The following is a 21,825-nucleotide window of genomic DNA, read 5'->3' as shown; positions in this document are numbered from 1 at the left end:
CATACCCCTCGCTGATGAAAGAAACCAATCAGGATGATGTGTAGAATCAAGAACACAAATTTCCTCTCTGAAAAAGAAATCAAACCTTTTTAAAAGGACATTAGAAGTCTGAATCTGGTTTATATAAGAATTACTTCCCCCATATAGAGCATTTTCACAGAAATTTGTCTTATTTTTGGGGGTAGTAATTGCCTTATTTACTCCATAGTATTTTTAAAAATATTGTTATCTAACCAATTAAAATAAATCCAGGATCCTGAAATTCACATTGTATTTTACTAAGCCCTGGATTTTCTTATGATATCGCTACATGTTTCTTGAATTCAAGGTTAAAGAAAATGGGGACCCATCCAGATCTCAAGTTCTTTCACTATAGGGTCTGTTTTTTTCTTTAAAATACCATAAGGTTTGTGCTGATTGCAAAGTGTGCACAATATATTTTGGATTACTCCACAAAGTCATTATCTATTGGTACATAAAAAGTACTTGTTATTATTATTATCTTAGTGGGTAAATAAACTCAGAAAAAACTCTAATTATGTGAATAACTAGAGGCCCAGTGCACGAATTCGTGCATGGGTGGGGTCCCTCAGCCTGGCCGGCAATCCGGGCCATCTTGTCCAGTCCCGATTGGGGCTATGGGGGCCGGCTTGTGGGGAGGGACCGCAGGAAGGCTCCAGGGCATGTCCGACCCTCTCTCCCAGTCCCAATCAGCCAGACCCCAGCAGCAAGCTAACTTGGTCGGAGTGTCTGCCCCCTGGTGGTCAGTGCACATCATAGCGACTAGTCAAGCGGTTGACCGAACTCAACTGATAGGTCGAACACTTAGCATATTACGCTTTTATTATGTAGGATTCTTTCTTCCAACTGTATGTGTGCTCGGGTTTTACTTTTGATGGGGATAAAAGACCAATGAGCATATCTTCCTGCTGCAGCACAAATCCTAGGCTCATCTTGGCTTTCTTTGGCACTTATTGCTTAATCATCTGGTTGAGAAATCATTGAAGAGACTCAGGTTTCTAATTCAAACAAATCTGCTTGCAGTGGCAGCTGCAATCTATATTCAATTAAAATAGAGCCTATATTTGGCTCAGTGGATAGAGCGTTGGCCTGCAGACTCAAGGGTCCCAGGTTCGATTCCGGTCAAGGGCATGTACCTTGGTTGCGGGCACATCCCCAATGTGAAGTGTGCAGGAGGCAGCTGATCAGTGTTTCTCTCTCATCGATGTTTCTGGCTCTCTATCCCTCTCCCTTCCTCTCTGTAAAAAAAATCAATACAATATATTTTTTAAAAAGTTATTAAAATAGAACCTATAAATATAGATAAAGAAGGAAATGTTTTCTTTACAAACATTATTATTCTTTTGCATGCTACAGGCATAGCCTATAACAAACTTGTCACACTCCTCCGAAGAACACATCATACAATAGAAAAAGCCACCTGTAACTCACCTGAGATGCTATGCACGCTGCCTGAGACTTTCCTGCTTAATCCTGTGCCACCATGCAGCAGCCCCCACAATAAGGGGTTTAAGACGTCACCTACTAAGAATGTCCCCAGCCCAGCCAGTGTGGCTCCTTGGCTGAGTGTTGACCTATGAACCAGGAAGTCACCGTTCGATGCCCCAGTTGTGGGCTCAATCCCCAGTAGGGGGAGTGCAGGAGGCAACTGATCAATGATTTTCTCTCATCATTGATGTTTCTATCTCTCTCTCTTTCCCTTCCTCTCTGAAATCTATAAAAAATATATTTTTTAAAAAAAAGAATGTCCTCATATGTACTCCATGATGAACCATCAATTATGGAATCTGTTCTACTGTTTCTAATTTTCTGCTAGAGTAGGTTACCTTGATTCTGCTCTAAGAAGACCAGTGTGTTCCAGTAAAATCCATTCCTTTTTCATTGAAATCCGACTTCAGTTTCGCCCAGGTTTTTCTCCTGACCATGTTTCTGTTTTGGTTCCAGATGTGATGAGTACGTCACACAGTTGGATGAGATGCAGAGACAGTTAGCAGCCGCAGAGGACGAGAAGAAGACTCTAAATACTTTGTTACGAATGGCTATCCAGCAAAAACTCGCCCTGACCCAGCGGCTGGAGGACTTAGAATTTGATCATGAGCAGTCGAGACGCAGCAAAGGCAAATTTGGAAAGAGCAAGATCGGCAGCCCTAAAGTAAGTGGGGAGGCCTCAGGCATCGTGCCCACCATAGACACTTACCTCCTGCATAGTCAGGGCCCACAGACACCCATCATTCGGGGCAGCAGTGGCACTCAGAGGAAAAGGTATGCATGCAGCAATCTTCATAGTGTGGTGCAGTGGCCAGATGTTAGTTAACTGCAAAAATTGATGTGTTCTTGTTGTGGAGGATGGAGGAAGGGAAGGAAGAGAAAAACTGGGAGTGGGTGTATAAATGGGCCTTGCTAATGTTGGTTTTTTTAAAAATCAAAAACGTTTGATAATTATATTTATTTACTTATTTCTGTCCCTCACACCCACCTCTTAAGTAACCATAAAATAACTTTTGTGTCTGTCAACATTTTTGCTGTTCCTTATACACACAAATATACCTCTCCCTTACCTCCAGCCTAAAAATTGGTAGATAAAAGATGGATATTAAGAAGGATGCTGTATTTTACATGGATGGTCATTTTAAAAATCATTGTACCTCTGGTAATGGTGCTTTTAGCAGCTTCTCTTTAATGGGACAAGGCTATGGATATGTTCTCTGAGGGAACTTTTGTTTGTGTTACCAAAACTGATGGCTGACTAAAGGAGATGTCTACATTTAGATAAAGTGGGATGGAATGTGTATAGTCCTTTTCTTTAAAGCAGGTTTTTGTGCATTTTCATTTGGTATGTCAATATTGCTCCAAGAAATCACCTGTAAGGTCGTCAGTGGCTTTTCTGACCGTTTTCCCCCAGAGTCCTGGATGTTGAATTACTTACCCTCTATTTTTCAGTTAATAGTAAGATTTTTATTTTAGGAGCTTTCAGTAAGAAATCAAATTATATCCATATTTTCTTACTTGTGGTTCAAACTAACTATAATAAATCTCTTTCGCAGTTTCCAATACAGTTTCTAAATGGGGTTATATCCTGGTGTGGAAACGAAGCCATTAGCAAAATAAAAAAATAAAAAAAAATCTTGATTTACATGTTAAAAAAATTAAATGCCAATATAAGTAATGTTGTCACTGGTGAGGCTTTGAAAGGTAATTAAAGTAAAACTCTTTTGTTTCCTATATGTATTTTCTTGGATCTCCTGCAAGACAATTCTCACCTTCCCTTTGTGATCAGAGCCGTCCCAGGACTCCAGGGGCTTCCTACCTACAGACTTTATTAAGAGTCCCCCCTGACCCCACCTCCACAGAGTCATTTCTTCTGAAGGGCCCCCCTTCCATGAGTGAATTCGTCCAAGGGCACCGGCTCAGCAAGGAAAAAAGGTTAACGGTGGCTCCACCAGGTAAACATTTTTTCCTTGAGTGCATGTGACGCAAATGATGAGTTGAGTAGCCAGCTCTCCCCTCCCTGCCAGCCACTCCCGCCCACCCATCCGCAGAGCCTCACTTTGATGACGGGGAAGTTCCTACCTCTCCACTGAGAACACCTTTACACGCAGCCTCCTGGGTCCTCCTTTCCTCGGCCAGACCACCCGTCCTTAGGAGTCTCCAGGGACTTGCTTTTAGCCGCCGAGGGTGGAAAATGAGAGTTGGAAGGAACAGGATAGGTAACCGGAAACTTGCCACAGGCTGGTGCCACGCAGGACACACGCCTGCATCCTGTTTGCCATTTGGTAGCTCCTAGCAATTCCACCTTGGTCAAAATTTGTCGTTTCGGTCTGATCATTTTTAACAAACAGCCGTCGGGGCTAATTTCCTTTTTGTAGTGACTCAGAATGTTTCCTCAATCGTTACAGACAAATAAAAGTAAAATCCTCCGAGGTTTTGCTCCTCAGGAACATGCAAGTCTTACGGTCATGTTCTTGCCGTTTGCGAGCCCATACGCTCACAAGTTACTACAGCTTCACCATTTTGCATTCTTTCCTTTCCTTTGGCCTGTGAAGGGCCTCGATTGAAAACGTGACTTCTGGCAAATAAAGATAACAGAGGGGGCACACAAGGAAGCCCCTGGAACAAAACAAGCCCGAGGGCATCCATTATTTGGCTATTCAGGGAATGAAAAACTAAAACTAGTTAAGTTAGTTGTCAACAGAAGCACAGAGGTTTCACGTGGGCATCTACATTTCTGGTCTCCCTGGAACGATTCTGAATATCTGGCAGCCCTGGGTCTGCTTCATGCATGTCAGCAACCTGTTAGGACTGTGGACTGGTTGCTGCTCTGAAACAGGGCCAGCTTTGCAGTGGCCACCGCCCCTCTCCTCCCTCTCACTTGTACCCAGCCTGCCGCACGCGTTTCTGTTATCGTCTGGTCCCTGCTGTAGCCTTTGAGTTTCCCACCTTTGCCACAGCTTTTTTTTTTCTTTCTTTCTTCAATTTACTTCTTAATTTAATTAATTTACTCCTACTTAATTTACTTCAATTTTACCTTAATTGCTTTTTGGAAACCTCAGCCTTTGGATCTCTAATACTTTCCTTATCTGATTCATGAAGCAGCCTACTGATTGGGATGAAAAGATGTGTGGAGATTTACAGCACATGTTCAACATTCTAAGAATGTTTGAGGAAACCGATAGTGACAATGAGTTGGAAGAGCCTGAAAGTCAAAATGTACATCTAAAAAAAAAAAAAAAAGGCAAAACTCCGTGGGTGTTTCTACATCCACAGCTCATTTCCTATTGTTTTAGACCCCACTGGGAGGTACCTTGAAGTACCTGTGAATTACCAACGTGGTAAGGATCCATTAGGACACTTAATTTGAATAAAACCCCGCAAGTCTTTTTAGTGTTCCTCATAGATTGAGTAGCACTGTCTACTAGAACTTAGAAAAGAAATTATACAATTAGTGAGTAAGCCTAGTATTTTAATTTTAAAGGTGTTATCTCAGTATGATTAAGAATTAATAATAAAGATGAACAATAACTTTTCATTTTGTATATGACTATTTATCATTGTATTCATGAATATATGTTTTATGTTATTGTCATTACATTGTGGAAACCATTAACATTATACCATAAGCTTTTCCATGCTGCCTAGTCTTATTTTTAAAGGTTGTGTCATACATTTTATGTAGATGTTATCACATTAATCACTACTTCCTCTCTTGTTAACCGCTGAGATAGTTTTCCATTATTTATCATATTGTAGAATACCACTGAGAATATCCTCATGCATCCCACTCTTCATCGATTGAATTTTTTCTTGAGTGAGATCACTGGGTTAATAGTATGAACTTCTGTATGTGTTTGCTCCATTCTGATATTGCAGTCACAAAGGGTGTATCAATGTACTAAAAGCCCCACAAAACATTTTTCTCATTTTCACACAGTCTGATTCTTTATACACACTTTACACATCTTGCAACTCTAAGGCTAGTAAACATACATGAATGAGAGTACCATTATGTTGTCTTAAACTGTTAGTTTAGAATAACCAGAAAATGACATTGGACTTAGAAATTATTGCTATATGCAAGATTAAAGATACAAATAATGTGAAATTCAGAATCACCCTTAGACCAGAGAAGCACTTTAATGACAACAAATAGATTATCATCATGTTTGATAAACTTTATTTTTAATAATTTATTTGAAGTTAATGGTAAAAGTGGGGAGTAAGTAAAGTTGTTAATATATCCCAAGCAATTTTCAATTGTATATCATGAAATCAACCAGATTCGCCCCTAATAAATTCTTAGATCAATCCAGCAGCATTTTCTAAAAGGTTCCAGTTAAATGAATTACTGTAGAAACTGAGTAACTGTCTATACCAAATTGTAGCTTATAAAAATATTTGCATTATTGACTATATGTTTATTTTTCATACACTGAACTAAATCGCGTAAGATGTAGTAAACATTATTTATGATGTTTTTACTATATAAAATATTTTAATTAGGCTGAGAAAAGAAAAATATGCCATATATAACCAATCCTAGGTTCTATGCAAGAAATATCTTAAACCCATGGGAAATAATCAATTTTATGAGTATTTTTTATTTGTAAATTTATGTTATTGATTATTATAAAAGTTAATGGCTAGTAACAATATATAGTCCTCATTTTTAAAGGACAATTCACTGTTAATTTATCAGAATGGTTTTTGGTAAACCTCATCTTCTAAAATGTGTTTTCAATATATCTTTTCAGGTAATTTAAATTAGTCTAATAAGCACATACATGGGTTGTTTTTCTATTGAGGATCATTGAAATAATTAAATCAATAGAATGAAATTAATTTAATTTGGCTCCTTTGGATGAAGAATTGATAGAGCTATAAATCACAGTTAAAATTTTAAGGCACAGCCTAGCTGGCATGGCTCAGTAGTTGAGCGTTGACCTATGAACCAGGAAGTCATGGTTCAATTCCCAGTCAGGGCACATGCCTGGGTGGAGGTCTTGATCCCCAATATGAGGCATGCAGGAGGCAGCTGGTCAATGATTCTCTCTTATCATTCTTGTTTCTCTCTCTCCCTCTCCCTTCCTTGCTGAAATCAATAAAAATATATTTAAAACTATTTTAAGGCACAGAATGTAAAATATTATTTACCATATATAAGAGATATTTCTATGAGATGGTCAGCAGCAAGCCCCATCTTCTTCAAGGCACAATTTCTCAATTTCTGGAGAATCAACTCTAGGATAGGGCATGGATCTTAAAAATTAGAATGTTTTGTACTAATTGATCAGTACTTTGTACTAATTGATTTACAACCTTTTAGAGGAAAATTTTGGCCCTTGCCTTTAGCTTTGGCTCAGTCTCTGCTGCCTCGGCCTCTGAAATTCTGTTTCTGCGCATGGCTTGTTGGCTTTTTTATTCTTGACTTTATCCTTATCCTGATGTACAAACTCCAGGTCCTCCCACATCTCTAACAGCTTTGATGCACTGGAATCAAGAGGGACCCACCCTGGCCCCCATGGCTCAGTGGTGAGACGGTTGGCTCCACCAAACGGTCTCAGGTTTGATTCCCAGTTAAGGGCACATATCTAAGTTGCAGGGACCATTCAGGAGACAACCAGTCGATGTGTCTCTCTCACATTGATGTTTCTCTCTCTCTCTCTCTCTCCCCTCCCCCTTCCTCTCTCCCTTCCACTCTCTCTAAAAAGCAATGAAAAAAAATACCCTCGGGTGAGGATTAAAAAAAAGGGACCCTCTTGTCATCAATGAGTTTGCAATCAGGCAGCGGATAGTATCTATATATATAAAAGCCTAAGCGACCATTACAACCGGTCCACCGAACGACCAGTTGCTGTGACGCTGACTGACCACCAGAGGGCAGATGCTCACCGCAGGAGCTGCCCCCTGGTGGTCAGTGCGCTCCCACAGCCAACCTCCATGGCTGGCCAACCTCCCACGGTCCCTCCCCCCCAGACGGCTGGGTGGTCACTGTGCTCCCACAGCCAACCTCCTGCAGCTGGCCAACCTCCCACGGTCCCTCCCCCTGGCTGGTGAGCCGCTATTGGCAGCCAGGCCAAGGGACCCCACCCGTGCACGAATTCGTGCACCTGGCCTCTAGTATCTTCATAAAGTCATTGGCTATGAAATGCTGTAGCCAACATTTGATCTCAATGCCTTAACCACCTAGGCCTACATGATAATAATCATACATTTAATCAATAATTAAAAGCGGTCTACCAGAATATGTACAAGGTATCTCTGTAATTCATAGGCAAATGATATTACTTCTGTAGCAAAGACCTAACTACATTGTTTGTACAGGATAAACAAGGAATCTCAGACTTGCAAAAGCGAGTTTGGGCTCTCTTTGTGAAGGAATAGCCCAAGCAACTCACTCTCACACTGTGTCTCCCACGCAGGAGCTTTTCTTCCTGAATGTTTCCTTCCTAGTGTGGTTTCAATTCCCTCTGCCCTTTCCTACTTCTCTCTTCCTCCCTCTCTTTCTCTGACAACATCACCAGTAGGAAAGAATGGTATTGTTTTGAAATCTGAAAAAAATTTTCTTTGCTATTTTAGACTTTACTGATTTTAAAGCAGCTAACAGAAGGTCTTACCCGTGGGTACATAATCACACCTTTAGATGTAGAGTCAACAGTAGACACGAACATGTTCATTAGTGAAAGTTGCCTTTACAAATCACTGCATTCGAACAAGTAGACATTTATTTATGTGTTTGTTATATTGTAAAACCTATATTCTTAACCATGTGCCAAAGCTATGTTTGTTTCTTCATTAATCCATTTGCTCATTCACTCACTTGTTAAAATTTAACAAAATGTATGAGCACCTGCTATATGTCAGGCCCTTTCCTTGGCTCTTGAGATAATGATATTCAAGTAAAACTCTACCCCTTTTATTCAAGAAACTCATAATCTGGTATGGGAGTTAGGTAAATAAGTAATGATGTTAATGGATGTTTTGGGGATAATAGAGGAGTTAGGGTGCTTAGGAGAATCCTCCTGGAAGAGCACTGGTCATGAAAGGTGACTAGAACTAGTAGGTGTGCAGGTGTGGATCAGGAGAAAAGCCTTATAAGAAAGCAGGCCAACTTGTGCAAAGGCCATGAGCGTGGGGCTAGAAACTGGGGCAGGACATGGAGGTGATGGGAAATGAGACTGGAAAGGTGGGCAGGGGTCTGAAAACAGAGGCCAGTTTTGTGAAAGCAGACTTTATTCTGTGGGCAGAGTGTTAAGAATAAGACCAGATTTTTAAAAAATATACCTTTATTGCTTTCAGAGAGAAAGGGAGAGGGAGAGAGAAACATCAACGATGAAAGAGAATCATTGATGGATTGCCTCCTGTATGCCCCACACTGGGGATCAAACCAGCAAACCAGGCATGTGCCCTGACCAGGAATCAAACCATGACTTCCTGGTTCATAGGTCGACCCTCAACCACTGAGCCACACTGGCCGGGCAAGACCAGATTTTTGTCATGTAATATCACCCTGACAGCAAGGCGGGAATGGATTAGATGTGGGTAACACCAAAGGTAAAGAAGTATGTACAGAGATTAATGAAATATGCAGATGACAGGCGGCGGAAACTCAGAATCAAAACTGTGAGGAGCGTGAATGTTTACATGAATCCGAAGTTAGAGAAGTCCAGCTATGTGTGAAAGCCAGCGTGTCCCAGGTACTCACAACCTCATCTAACTGCCTCTGCTTTGTCATCTTCCGGTGGTTTGTGTGTGGAAGGAGCTCAGTCCATGCTCTTTGAACTGACTTTCTGAACTGACTACCTCCGTGGGCTTTTCCCCCCTACAGTATTATCCTATAGAGGCTTTTACATTGATGAGTGTTCCAGTTCCCCATATCATTATACTTTGTTTTTCCACAGGATTCAATTCTCGAAGTGGCAGGAGTGAACAATATTCTGTTGAAATCTGTAGTTTTTTAGGTTGGTATTTTCTTTTAATGTAGCTTCCACAGAGCTCTTCCCTGGGCATTTCCTGCTGCTAGAGCAGCCGTGGGCAAACTACGGCCCGCGGGCCGGATCCGGCATGTTTGAAATGAATAAAACTATTGAAAAAAAAGACCGTACCCTTTTATGTAATGATGTTTACTTTGAATTTATATTAGTTCACACAAACACTGCATCCATGCTTTTGTTCCGGCCCTCCGGTCCAGTTTAAGAACCCATTGTGGCCCTCGAGTCAAAAAGTTTGCCCACCCCTGTGCTAGACCATGTTGCCCTGAGTTTAGAATCTGCTAAAACAAAAATTAAAAATATTAATTCACAAAATTACCACCCACGTGTAGAGGAATACATTTTTCTATCTTGCCTCAGTGTAATATGCAATTAAAAATTACATCAGGTTTCTAAGTTTTAGGAAATTAGAGATGCTGCAAGGGTATTTTCCTTACTTGCTCTGGGTTAGCCATGATCCATTTTACAGTAGAAAGAGACAACACCCTCAAATTTCCTTTCATGTGTTTCAGTATTTCTTCAAGCATTAATTTCATTTTTACAGGAAATCTTTTAGTATAGAATGATCTTCCATTGCAATGTGCCATGTTAAGAATGTAAGAATGTCGCCCTGGCTGGTTTGGCTCAGTGGACAGAGCATCGGCCTGCGGACTGAAGGGTCCCAGGTTCGATTCCAGTCAAGGGCATGTACCTTGGTTGCGGGCACATCCCCAGTAGGGAGTGTGCAGGAGGCAGCTGATCGATGTTTCTCTCTCATCGATGTTTCTAACTCTCTATCCCTCTCCCTTCCTCTCTGTAAAAAATCAATAAAATATATATATATATATAAAAAAAAAGAATGTAAGAATGTCATCTGAGAGATGTCTCTGCTTTGTTTAGATAAATACTAAGTATCCTCATATATTGCTGAATATTTTGATTTTCATCCAGATAACTAATTTCATACAAAAAATATATTGAATTTTTAAGATTTTCTTATTTTCTATTGCAAAGGATTAAGCTGTATGTCTTACATATCAGTTTTGTCATTGTGTAAGTAAATACACAAAGATTAGTTCTAGCCAGTTTGGCTCAGTGGACAGAATGTTGGCCTGTGGAGTGAAGGGTCCCAGGTTTGATTCCGGTCATGGGCACGTATCCCCAGGCCCTAGTCAGGGGTCCTGCAGGAGGCAACCAATCGATGTGTTTCTCTCACATTAATATCTCTCTCTTTCTTTCCCTCTCTCTTCCACTTTCTCTAAATAGCAATGGAAAAATATGGAAATCAATGGAAAAATGGTTGAGGATTAAAAAAATACTTAAAGATTATGAAGACTTTTCTGTTTCCTTGCCTCCTATAGGCAGAATTAGTTGCTCCTCCTCTGTGCCCTGTGACAGACAGCACAGTCACAGTTCATCTTAATCAGATTACTCCATGAATCTGTAAGCTCCTTTTGAGCAGGAATCCTGCCTCCTTGGTCTTTTAATCCCTACGGTCTTGCCCTGTACCTCACACACAGGAGATCCTCAAGTTTTTGACTAACTGGTAATTGGTCCAAATTTTCTACAGTGTATGGCTTTGTTGTGGTTTATCATTTATACATGCAGTTCTGTTGTAAAGAGTTATAAATAATGTATTTCAGATTTTTAAAAACATTTCTTACAATTTTGGTTTCCCCGCCCCCCAATTTTTTTCAATTACAGTTGACATTCAATATTATATTAATTTCAGGTGTACATCATACTGATTAGACGTTTATATGACTTATGTAGTGATCCCCCTATAAGTGTAGTACCCACTTGGCACCATGCATAGTTATTACAATATTACTGACTATATTCCCTATGCTATACTTCATACAGGTATGGTTTAATATAGGTGATGTAATAAAATCTACATAACAATTGCATTTTGCAATTTTTCAAGTCAGTTATTCATTTTTCTTATTATTTAGTCCAGGCAGCATGTATCATTTTGAAGTTTCTTTATTTGGTTGTTTTAATATATGCATGCCCCCAAATCAAGGCAATTATAAGAAAGTATCCATTTTAGAGGCAAAATGTATGAATAATGTTGAGTAAAAGGTTTCATATAAATATGTAAACTTTCCTTCCTTTTTTATCTTATTCCTTTTTATATGTTTTTATAGTTTTTAAGTAATATATTTCAGTAGATGATGGTTCAAAAATTCAAAAGGTACAAAGGGTATACAATGAGGAAGTAGCTCTCGTGCCACCACTGCGTCCAGCCAACCTTGTGCATACTTTCAGAAACATTCCCTACATAAATAAATAGATATAAATCGATACATATATACTCACAAATATGTATTTTACATATGTATTAATAACAATGACACAACTACAAACATTGTTATGCATGCTATTTTTTTTACTTAACATATCTTGGCTTTTTATTCATATCAGTGCTTATCCTTTTGTTTATCTTTAACCAGAAGTTATGGAAAATAAGGAATATATACTTGAACCCTTTAAGAAAGCTTTAAGTATTTCCATGTGTAGAATAGAGATAGTTCTTGCCAAATAATAAAATGATAGCTATAGGAATGTTTCACCTTGTAGGTCAGCTATTCAATAGAAAGATAATGTGATAATTACATATGTAATTTTAAATACTCCAGTAGCTACTTAAGAAAAAAAAAATGAAAAGAAACAGGTGAACCTAATTTTAACAATATCTTTTATTTAACACATTATATCCATATTACTGTTATAACATGCAATGTGGGGGGTGGCAATTATTAAGCTACGTTACATTCTGTTCTTCTTAGTCTTTGAAATTCAGTGTGTATTTTGCACTACAGCATACTCAGTTTGAACTAGCATGTTTCTAGTGCTTAATACCAGATTTGGCCAGTAGCTGCTGTATTGGGCAGTGCAATTCTAGACCTTACCTTACCAAAGGTTTTAACTAGCTGAAGATAGAGGCCTCCAGAAGGTGGCTAAGTCTGGAGGGGTTGAGACATATGGAAGGCCCAAGACATTCTAGGCAATAACTACCTTCCTTTCCTGACCTGGTTTGGTGGTTGGAAAAACACCTTCGGGCTCTCTGAAAAATATTGATAGGCAGATGGAAAACCTGAAAGAGACAGGGACCTCTAGAGTTGGTTCCTAAAGCATAGTTCCTACTTAACCAAAAAGAGCAACTCTGCCCACAAATGACAAACTAGTCCAAACTATAAATTTAAAAGTTGCACAGCCTGGCTAATGTGGCTCAGTTGGTTGGAGCATTGTCAAGTTCACAGAAAGGTGGAGGGTTCAATTCCTGATCAGGGCATATAACCAGGTTGCAGATTCAATTCCTGGTCAGGGTGTGTACAGGAGGCAACTGATATGTTTCCCTCCCCCTCCCCCTCCCCCTCCCCCTCTCCCTCTCCCTCTCCCTCTCCCCCCCTTTCTCTCTCTTTTCCCCTTCTCCTCTAAAAAACATAATAAAGAGCCTCCATTTATTTTTAAAAAACGGCACATGTTATCCCGCCACCTTCTACCTATGTATGTTCCCCATTCTCAAGTCAGAACAGCCTTTTTCTACCAAACTTCAGTTACTTACAGAACCTAACCCTTAGTTTCTTTGATATCTTTTGTGCCAGGGAATCTGGTGCTACAACTGTCTGCCATTGGCATGGCCTTGCCTTCATATCCCAAAGGCCCCCCAACCCCATGCAAATAAGAGTTTTATGCTGTACTCTGTCTGAGAGACAGCAGGGACCTCCTCCTCATTGTATTCCAGGGGGAAATGGCTGTCCACACCCTCTGTGGCACCAGTGGTTCTCAACCTCCCTAATGCTGCGACCCTTTAATACAGCTCCTCATGTTGTGGTGACCCCAACCATAAAATTATTTTCGTTGCTACTTCATAACTGTAATTTTGCTACTGTTATGAATCGTAATGTAAATATCTGATATGCAGGATGTGTTTTCATTGTTACAAATTGAACAGAATTAAAGCATAGTGATTAATCACAAAAACAATATGTAATTATATATGTGTTTTCCGATGGTCTTAGGCGACCCCTGTGAAAGGGTCGTTCATCCCCCAAAGGGGTCTCGACCCACAGGTTGAGAACTGCTGCTCTATGCTATGATTACACTATTTAATCCAATCTACTGGCACTAGTCTATGTATCCTACTGTTTGCCTCGTGCAACTACATAACAACCTCTATTCTAAGAAGCCCTCTGATTATAAGCTTTTTCTGGATTGTTATATTCAAACTGCAGCTTTGAAAGGGAATTTTTCTACCTAGAAAAAATACTAAGAAAAACCTAATAAGAAAAAGCCACAATAGGCACCCAGTGAAGCCAATCTCTAGGTTAATGGCTGTAAGGATCCCCTTTACATTTATAAGGATCTGTGGACAGCTTGAGTGAAGAAATACTGAAGGACCTTCTCCCAACTCTGAGACTCTCTGATAACATGAATACAAATTTTCTCTCCATGATTGGGACTGGAGCTCATGTTTCTAAATAGAACTATACTAAAATATCTTAGCGTCATATAGAATACCTTCCATCAAGGAAAATCCCTGTAATCTAACATATTTTTGAACAGTTTAAAATATGTCTGTGTCATGAACTGACTGTACCAGGCAGGAAAGAGCAGTGTTCTGCGTGAACGCTGACTTCTTGCGGTGTGCTAACACTTTGGTGTCCTTCTCAAAACCGACGGGCTTCCGTTTCCAAACCTAGACCTGGTTTGTTACACTGGATACGGGGGCCGCTGATTTAATTCAGAAACGCTTCTCTGGTGCCCTCCAACACGGCTGCCAACCAGACTCTTCTGCGTGTTAATAAACAGCTTGGGAACCCACCCTTCTCCTCGCTGCACTGCACCTGGTTCTGCAGCTCCCCTGGCTCCGAGGGCGCGGGGCGGGGCCTGGCGGAGGAGCTGACTTCTGGCTGTGAGCACCTTGCGAATGACGGGCAGGACTCCTGCTCCTGGAAAGCTTGCACTTGCTATGCTGCTGACGGTTCCTTTGTTTTAAACGATGAAGTGACAATGCAGTTCCCTGGCGCTGACACCTACTTAAAGTGACCTGGTCATTAAACGTGTACAGCTAACCCACCAGATAAGAGTCACAGTGCGCTGTGTGCACTGCAGTGCAGCATCCCACCACCCTCTCCTTTTCCTGCCGCACAGCTTTCTGTCCCTTCCCCCGCGCCCCCCTCTCTTTAGTCGTCTGTGAACGGTGTATTTGTTACGCCTGAAAGGCATGCAAGGAGAAGCACAAGTCAAAATGGTTGACTTTACTCCTTTCCATTGTTCTTCTAATTATTAATTTTGTTGTCCTTTAAGCCAAAAAGAAAGTCATTGATATGCTCTCAGTATTATACATTTAAAGTTTTGGTGAGCCATACACGTGAAAGCCACGTTTGTTTTGGCCTTACTCATCCTGGACTCCCAAGACTCTCTTCGTCTGCTGTGGTGCTTAGGTTACTTATGTCCTGCGGTGTGTCCGGCCCACAGCTCAGATCCGCTTCCGCTTCCGAGGGACGGCTTCTTGAACCCGCCTCTCCTGTCATTGCATGAGTCAGTGAATGTTCTTGAAAGGTAGACTAGATTAGACTATAATTATATTTTTAGAATATGATTATAATAATTACTTAAAAAGGCAAGTTTTTTTTTTTTTTTGCTCATAGTTGCAACTTGCAGTCATCAGTGTCTTTTATTGGCAGTAAAGATGTACGGTCAGTCAGATTTTTTAAATAAAAACTTTATTAAAAAACTGACTTCGATGACTTCAAGTATTTTCACTAAAGATTTATATGAACACATGCATTTATTTTGCAGGATAAGGATTTAGAACCAGACTGTCATTTTAACTTAACCTACTTTGAGTGGATATGAGATAGGTCCATATTTTTAGTTGAAGGAGATACATTTAGCTCATGTGAAGAACTATTTTTGCTGCTCTGATGCTGTTCATTGAATCAATTTTTTGTTCTAAACTGAGCCTCGCCTCTCAATTCTTTATTGCACTTAAGATTATGTCTTGCTAAAAAGTTGAAAACCAGTCTATAATCAGTTTGGATCATAAGAAATGAAATTAGAAATTTAGAGTAGAAAGGGGCACCATTTGCTCTGGCCAAAGGTTCCCAGGTCCCTGGCTCAGACTTCCTAAGGTGGATGTTGCTTAGTTCATCTTAAATACATATTTCTGGCTTTCCAGGCAGACTTGGCTCCACCTCTGTTGATAGGATCCTTAGAAAAAACAAGTATAGTATAGTCGCTTAGTCTGAGTAGGTATTTATAGAATAAGCCGTTGTGTGATGACAGTAGAATCAGTTAAACATACATTTTTTTCTCTTTTTATGCACTACTTGACATCAAGCAAAAAGAGGTAAGTTGGCTGTAAAACTAGAGGTGAATCTTATTTTCTTTAATAAATATATTCCTGATAGCATTGCTTCAGTTCAATTTCTACAAATCAAATACTTTTACATTAGAAAGCTTGTCATTGTAAGTCCTTATTCTTTTCTTTGAAAAATGAATCAGCACCTTCTGTGAACTTGGATTTAAAAAATAGTTAATATTTAAACATATTGCTTTTCCTTTAACTGGGCTATACTATGGTTTAATTTGCTTATGAGGACATAGTACATTTTGAAACACTTGGTTTAGTTTTGGGATTTCTGAATTGTTTCTCTCCCAAAAATGTGGGTTATGTGTTATAATGATTTTCTTCTTGTCTTAAAAAAACAAAAGAAAAGAAAAAAAGAAACAGCTGACATTGGTGAAAGCCTATAATTTTCAGATCCATCATTTTATAGAAGGGATGCCCTGAACCTCTCAGAGTATTTTCCAGCACTAATTTTTTTTTAAAGGCCCAAAAAAAAAAAAAAAAAAAATGTTAAACAGGAAAATCAAACACATTTCCCTGAGTGGTGTCTCATATATTTTTCTTGTTTGGTGTATATTTTTACAATTGATCTTTTGAGGGAGGTTTTGGTTGTAGTTTGTGTAACTTTATCTTTCTTTTCTTTTCGATGATGAATTATCTTGACATTTCAAAGGTATAAGCGGCTCTTTATCTGATCCATGCTGTTATTGACTTTGCTTGCTGAAGAACAGACTACCAAACCACCTTGAGTTAACTCTGTGCCAGTTAACTCTGAGCCATTGTTCTTGGAAAGGTCATTTCTGAAGAAAAGATAATTTTCTAATAGATGTTTAATTGGTGTAAGAATCTGGCAGCAAAATGTACTTTTACCTCTTGGTGCCACTGTATTTCATTACCCTCCCCCTCACCTCCCATGGCCTTCCTACCAAAGGCTGTTGCTTACATATATGCTCATGGTTTAATTGTAAGTTGTTCAGGAGCAAAACATTAATCTGCTACCGGGCATTTTTATATTTCTTTTATTGCAAGATTTGAAATAAAAATGGATTATGAGTTTTGCTTTGTCTTACCAGCTAGTCAGATGATATTCTTCAGGACAGAAAATGTAAAGCTAGATGAAAGTTTTTGTCTAATCCAAGCATGTCAAACTCAAAGGCTAACACGGGCCAAATAAACAAGGTTTAAGTTTATGTGGGCCACAAAAAAAAAAGGCTTCAATTTTCATAGAAATGTAGGTTTATTTTGATAGAGACATGCTGAATACAAAGGGCTGAAATAAATGAGTAATTGTTAACATAAAATAATAGAATATTTTAATAAAAATTAATATTTTTCTTGAACATTAACTTACCAGACACCGAATAACTGCACAAATTAATAAATGTAACACAAATAAACCTATTTTTCTTGCTCTCTGAAAGCGAAATATTTCCTGTTGCGCACACCAAACAAGTCAGTCCAAGACTAATGACGTGGCAATCAGCTGCTAAAATATTCGCTGCTAGTATTAGTGGAGAGAAATGATGCGCCTGCACATTAGGCACATAAGGGAAATGAATGAGACACGATTATAGTAATCAGCCATTAGCGAACTTGTAGTTCGATATTAATAATTATGTGTAACAGGATATTGTAAAAATTAAGTTATGAAATTTTTATTAAAACATTTCTTGCATACTGTTATATTGGCTGGGCTGCAAAAATATTTGTTGTGGGCTGCATGCGGCAGGCCGCGAGTTTGACATTCTTGGTCTAATTTATAATCACTATAAGGTCTGAAAATGCTCCCTCTTCTTAGCAAGTCATTGGCTCTGCCTTTACATAATGATAACTGTGTATACACACAGTTTTTAAAGATTTGTTAGTAATATTTTTTTGCATTGTCTATACTGACATGTTTTTGTGTTTCAACAATTCTGTCTTTTCCAGAAATATTTAATGAATAATATTTATTCCAGAAATATTTAATGAATAATGATGATTTCTGACTACAAGGATATAAATGTGGGATTTGCCATGTTAAACACTGATGTAAAGTTAAACCTAAGGTGTCTGGTGACATAAATTAGCAGATTGTACCCCTGAGTAGCTATTATCTGTGGGTACTTTCTGATAAATGCATGGATTAATAGGATATGTGATATGTCTGGCAAAAAGGGATGAGATAGCTAACTCTATGTGTTTGATTATAAAATGCTAAAAGTTGTTCACAGATCTCCATTTTTATTAGTCAATGCATCATTAAATTCATCATTTCATTTTTTAAAAAATTTCAAATTTTTCTAACTACTGTTTATATTTATATAAATGTTTCTATCTCATGCTCTCCTTATTATTGTTTATTATATAATGTTTCTACCTTAAATTTTTCATATTTTTTTCCTAAATTTTTTACTTTCTATGTTTGTTTTTTCAATTTACATGTATAGGCATCCATAGGACTACGTAACTGTTGAAGTTGTTACTCCTAGGAGAAAGTATTTTGATGCTTCTTTCCATTAATTTTTCTGTTAATTCAGTAACATGCTATTAATCATTTTGTAGATTTAGTGAGGAATAATTTAGTATTGGGCACATTTTAAATGTGGCAATTAAACATTTATTTTTAAAATGTATACATCCAAGTCTTCATTAATTACCTGATATAACTAAATTAGCTTTAAAATCTTTATCAGGTAATATTTCCTCTTTTTTATTCCTTTTACTAGGAATATGTGGGTCTGATGACAGGAATATCTAAATTGTAAACTCCCATTTTCAAGTGGATCCATCAGACAATGGCATTAATAAAATACTAATAAAGAAACGAGTCCAAAGATCTGTTAGGGGAAATGTAGTCAGTATATTAGAAAATATTTTTGCACCACATGCAAATTCTCCAGGCACACTACTATGGGGAAACAAAGAATGGTAAGAATTATAAGTCAGGGCCCTCGCCGCCCTCACCCTGCAGCCTGACTGAGGAAATTATGTCTACTGCGCAGATAGCAGTGGCCACAAGCTGGACACGAGAAATGCTGGTGGAGATGAGATAAGTGCTGAAGAAGTTTAGAGGAAGCAGATACTTCCTTCTGGAGTGATCAGGCGGAAACTTGTCGGTTCTGAATAGTCAGAGAGAAGGGACACCATTTCAGATGAGTGCAATGTGAGGAGCAAAGGCTTATTGAAATGATTTCATCATAGAGTCTATTTGGGGCCTTTTTAATGTTCATTCTTGTTGATGAGATTTACTTTGTTTCTTGATGCTGAAAACCTCAAGGTCACCTGACTCCTCCCTTTGGTCCCTCATGTCTAATCAATGACCAGTTCCTGTCAGTGGACCCGGGCTACATGCTTTCCCAAATGTTCTTTCACCTGATATCTGCAAGACTGGTATTTAATGTCCTTGCTTCACAGATAGAACACCTGAGACTCAGAATGGTTCCTCAGTGTCCCTCACTGGGTGGTGGAGCAAGGACCTAAACCCAGAGGTCTCTCATTACACCGAATCTCATGCTAAAATGGAGGGAAGTTGAGGAGCAAGGGGGCGGGGGGGGGGGGGGGGCAGAAGAGAGAGGAAGGCAAAGAGATATAGAAAATTACTGCAGAATCATAATTGGCAAATAGAAGGAAATTATTGTGACATACCCATTACCCATTCCCATAGATTGTGTAAAAACCTCAAGAAATATGTCAGTAACTATGGGAAGCACCTTTGTGCTATTATCCACAAATATCCAGAATCCCTACATTAGGGCGGCTTTTAAAAACCATTATGCAAGTTTTCTGTCCTTCAGTGCACAGTGCAGAGAAACTTGTACTTTCTACTAACATAATTACTCAAATTTCACATCCTATCATCGATTTCGTTTTCCCCAACACCCCCGATCTGACCACCTTTACATCTTTCTAAAGTGCTTTTTGCTAAGAAGAAAGTCTGCTGAAATTCAAGTGCAGATTTTCACTTAGAATTTGTGCTCTGGCCTTCTGTATGTATCCTCTCATTTGAGTTTCCTTGAATTAAAACATTGATTTATTTCAACCCTTGGACTTCTTAGATCTTAGAAGAACTCAAGAGAAGTTCAGTTATTGGTTTATTAAGACAAAAGAGTTGGCAGAGTAAGAGAGAGTAATAACTGCTTTCACTTTGGATCAAGTACAAAGGCTCTGCATTAGTTAGACTGAGGAGCTTAAACAATAGACATTTATATTTCTCCAAGTTCTGCAGGCTGGAGGTCCAAGATCAAGGTGTGGGCAGGTTTGGTCTCTCCTGAGGCCTCTCCCGTACATGGCTGCCTTCTCACTGCCTTTTATCTGTGTGAATGCATCCCTGGGTCTCTCGGTGTGTGCTAAACTCCTAATCTCCCCTGCTTATAAGAGCATTCGTCAGATTGGATTAGTCACCCTACCTTAAGTATGTCTTTAGAGATCCTATCTCCAAATAAGGTCATATTCTTAGGTACTGGGTTAGTGTTTCAACATATGAATGGGCGGGGGGGGGGCACATAGTCAGTTTATATAACAGGCACGATGGGGCCTTCTACTGAAAGGGCATGGGGTGGACAGTCAGAAACCTGGGCTCAGGTTCTCACTCTGTTCCTCTTTCTGTGGGCCCTCAGAAAAATCACTTACTGATCCACAGTGTTCTAATCTGTAAAATGGGCATGATGACAACCAAACTCAGTTGAGTATTCTGCACACTAAAAAGATTTTGTTCACTATAATAACCATACAGAAAGTGACTGTTAAGCCCAGATTTCAGGATCCCCAAAAGACCATCAGGGAGTCGAGTCCGATGCAAAAGCAAAAGAGCCTTTATTCGAGCTAGCTTGAGCTCCCCATCCACCACACTCGCCGACGCAGTGGCAGGAGGCAGAGAGAGAGTGAGAGCTCTGTGGGGAGAGGGGTTTTATAAGGGGGTTGGAGTAAGGGGAGGAGAGAGGACTGTGGGCCCTGCCAATTGGCCAGGCGCAAGTCAGGGTCTTGTTACACAGGATGTGGTTGTGTCTATGGCGTGCACTTCCCTTTATTATCATTGGTTAGTTTAAAGAAATCCTAGGTGTGGCTAGCAGAGGCTTGGGCTTCTGGGAAGAAGCTCCTTGCTGAGCACATGGCTAATGGCTGCTGCCCAAAAATGGAGGATCCGGGGCAAGATGGAGGGCGTAGCCCTCGCCCTTTCAGTGGCCATGCATAAATCCCTTAACCTCCCTAGGCCTCAGTTTCTAATTTATAAAATAAAAACAAAACCTATGCCCTAACCGGTTTGGCTCAGTGGATAGAGCGTTGGCCTTGGACTGAAGGGTCCCAGGTTTGATTCCGGTCAAGGGCATGTACCTTGGTTGCGGGCACATCCCCAGTGGGGGGCATGCAGGAGGCAGCTGATCAATGTTTCTCTCTCATCGATGTTTCAGGCTCTCTATCCCTCTCCCTTCCTCTCTGTAAAAAATCAATAAAATATATATTTTTTAAAAAACTATTTCTTTGTAAGGATGAAAAAGCTATTGCATGCAAAGTGCTTAGCCTAGTGTTTGCATATATACAGCACTTAAGAACTCTTACATGCTACCATTATTTTTCATCCTTTCCCCTTCCTTCTACATTCTTTCTGCATGCTCTTTTATGTATTTGCTGAAATCTGAATTAGGGAATAGTTTGGAAGAACAAGGCTAGATTTGCAGAAATAAAAAAGGAGGATATCCTATGGATATAAAGAGGGTGTGATCATTAACTATGGAGTTATCTTAGAACAAGTCCCTGTCAACCATTATTGTAATAGCTTTAATAATTAAACATTCTTGCTTTTCTACAAACCGTTAATCATCTGTCCTACAGAAAGGTCCTTAATGAATACTTTAAATAGGTAAAATTTTTGTTCAAAGTGATATCTATTTGGAAATAATAGTGATGTCATATTCTATAACAGCAATTGTCCAGGTGGGTAGATTAAATTATTAAGCCTATCTTTCTTTAACAGACCTGGAAACAGTACACCAAGTTATC

The 21,825-nt window shown here is 39.3% G+C and overlaps 1 protein-coding gene across 4 annotated transcripts in view; it reads left to right on the top strand.

Annotated features, from left to right (window-relative positions):
- BICD1 (BICD cargo adaptor 1) overlaps window positions 1-21,825 on the top strand; it is a 200,382-nt gene that overhangs the window by 160,288 nt on the left and 18,269 nt on the right. For 2 of the 4 annotated variants that reach the window (XM_036300637.1, XM_036300636.1), the window contains exon 7: window positions 1,966-2,173. In XM_036300637.1, the coding sequence (XP_036156530.1) occupies window positions 1,966-2,173 (208 nt within the window). Of the gene's footprint in view, window positions 1-1,965; window positions 3,189-3,270; window positions 3,465-21,825 lie in introns of those variants that run through there. The other 2 variants (XM_036300638.1, XM_036300635.1) reach the window with 2 other exon arrangements.

Source organism: Myotis myotis, unplaced genomic scaffold (assembly GCF_014108235.1).
Source record: "Myotis myotis isolate mMyoMyo1 unplaced genomic scaffold, mMyoMyo1.p scaffold_m19_p_3, whole genome shotgun sequence".
NCBI classification, from domain to species: domain Eukaryota; kingdom Metazoa; phylum Chordata; class Mammalia; order Chiroptera; family Vespertilionidae; genus Myotis; species Myotis myotis.
The sequence above is the reverse complement of the archived record's forward strand: the minus strand, read 5'-3'. Positions and strand labels throughout refer to the sequence as shown.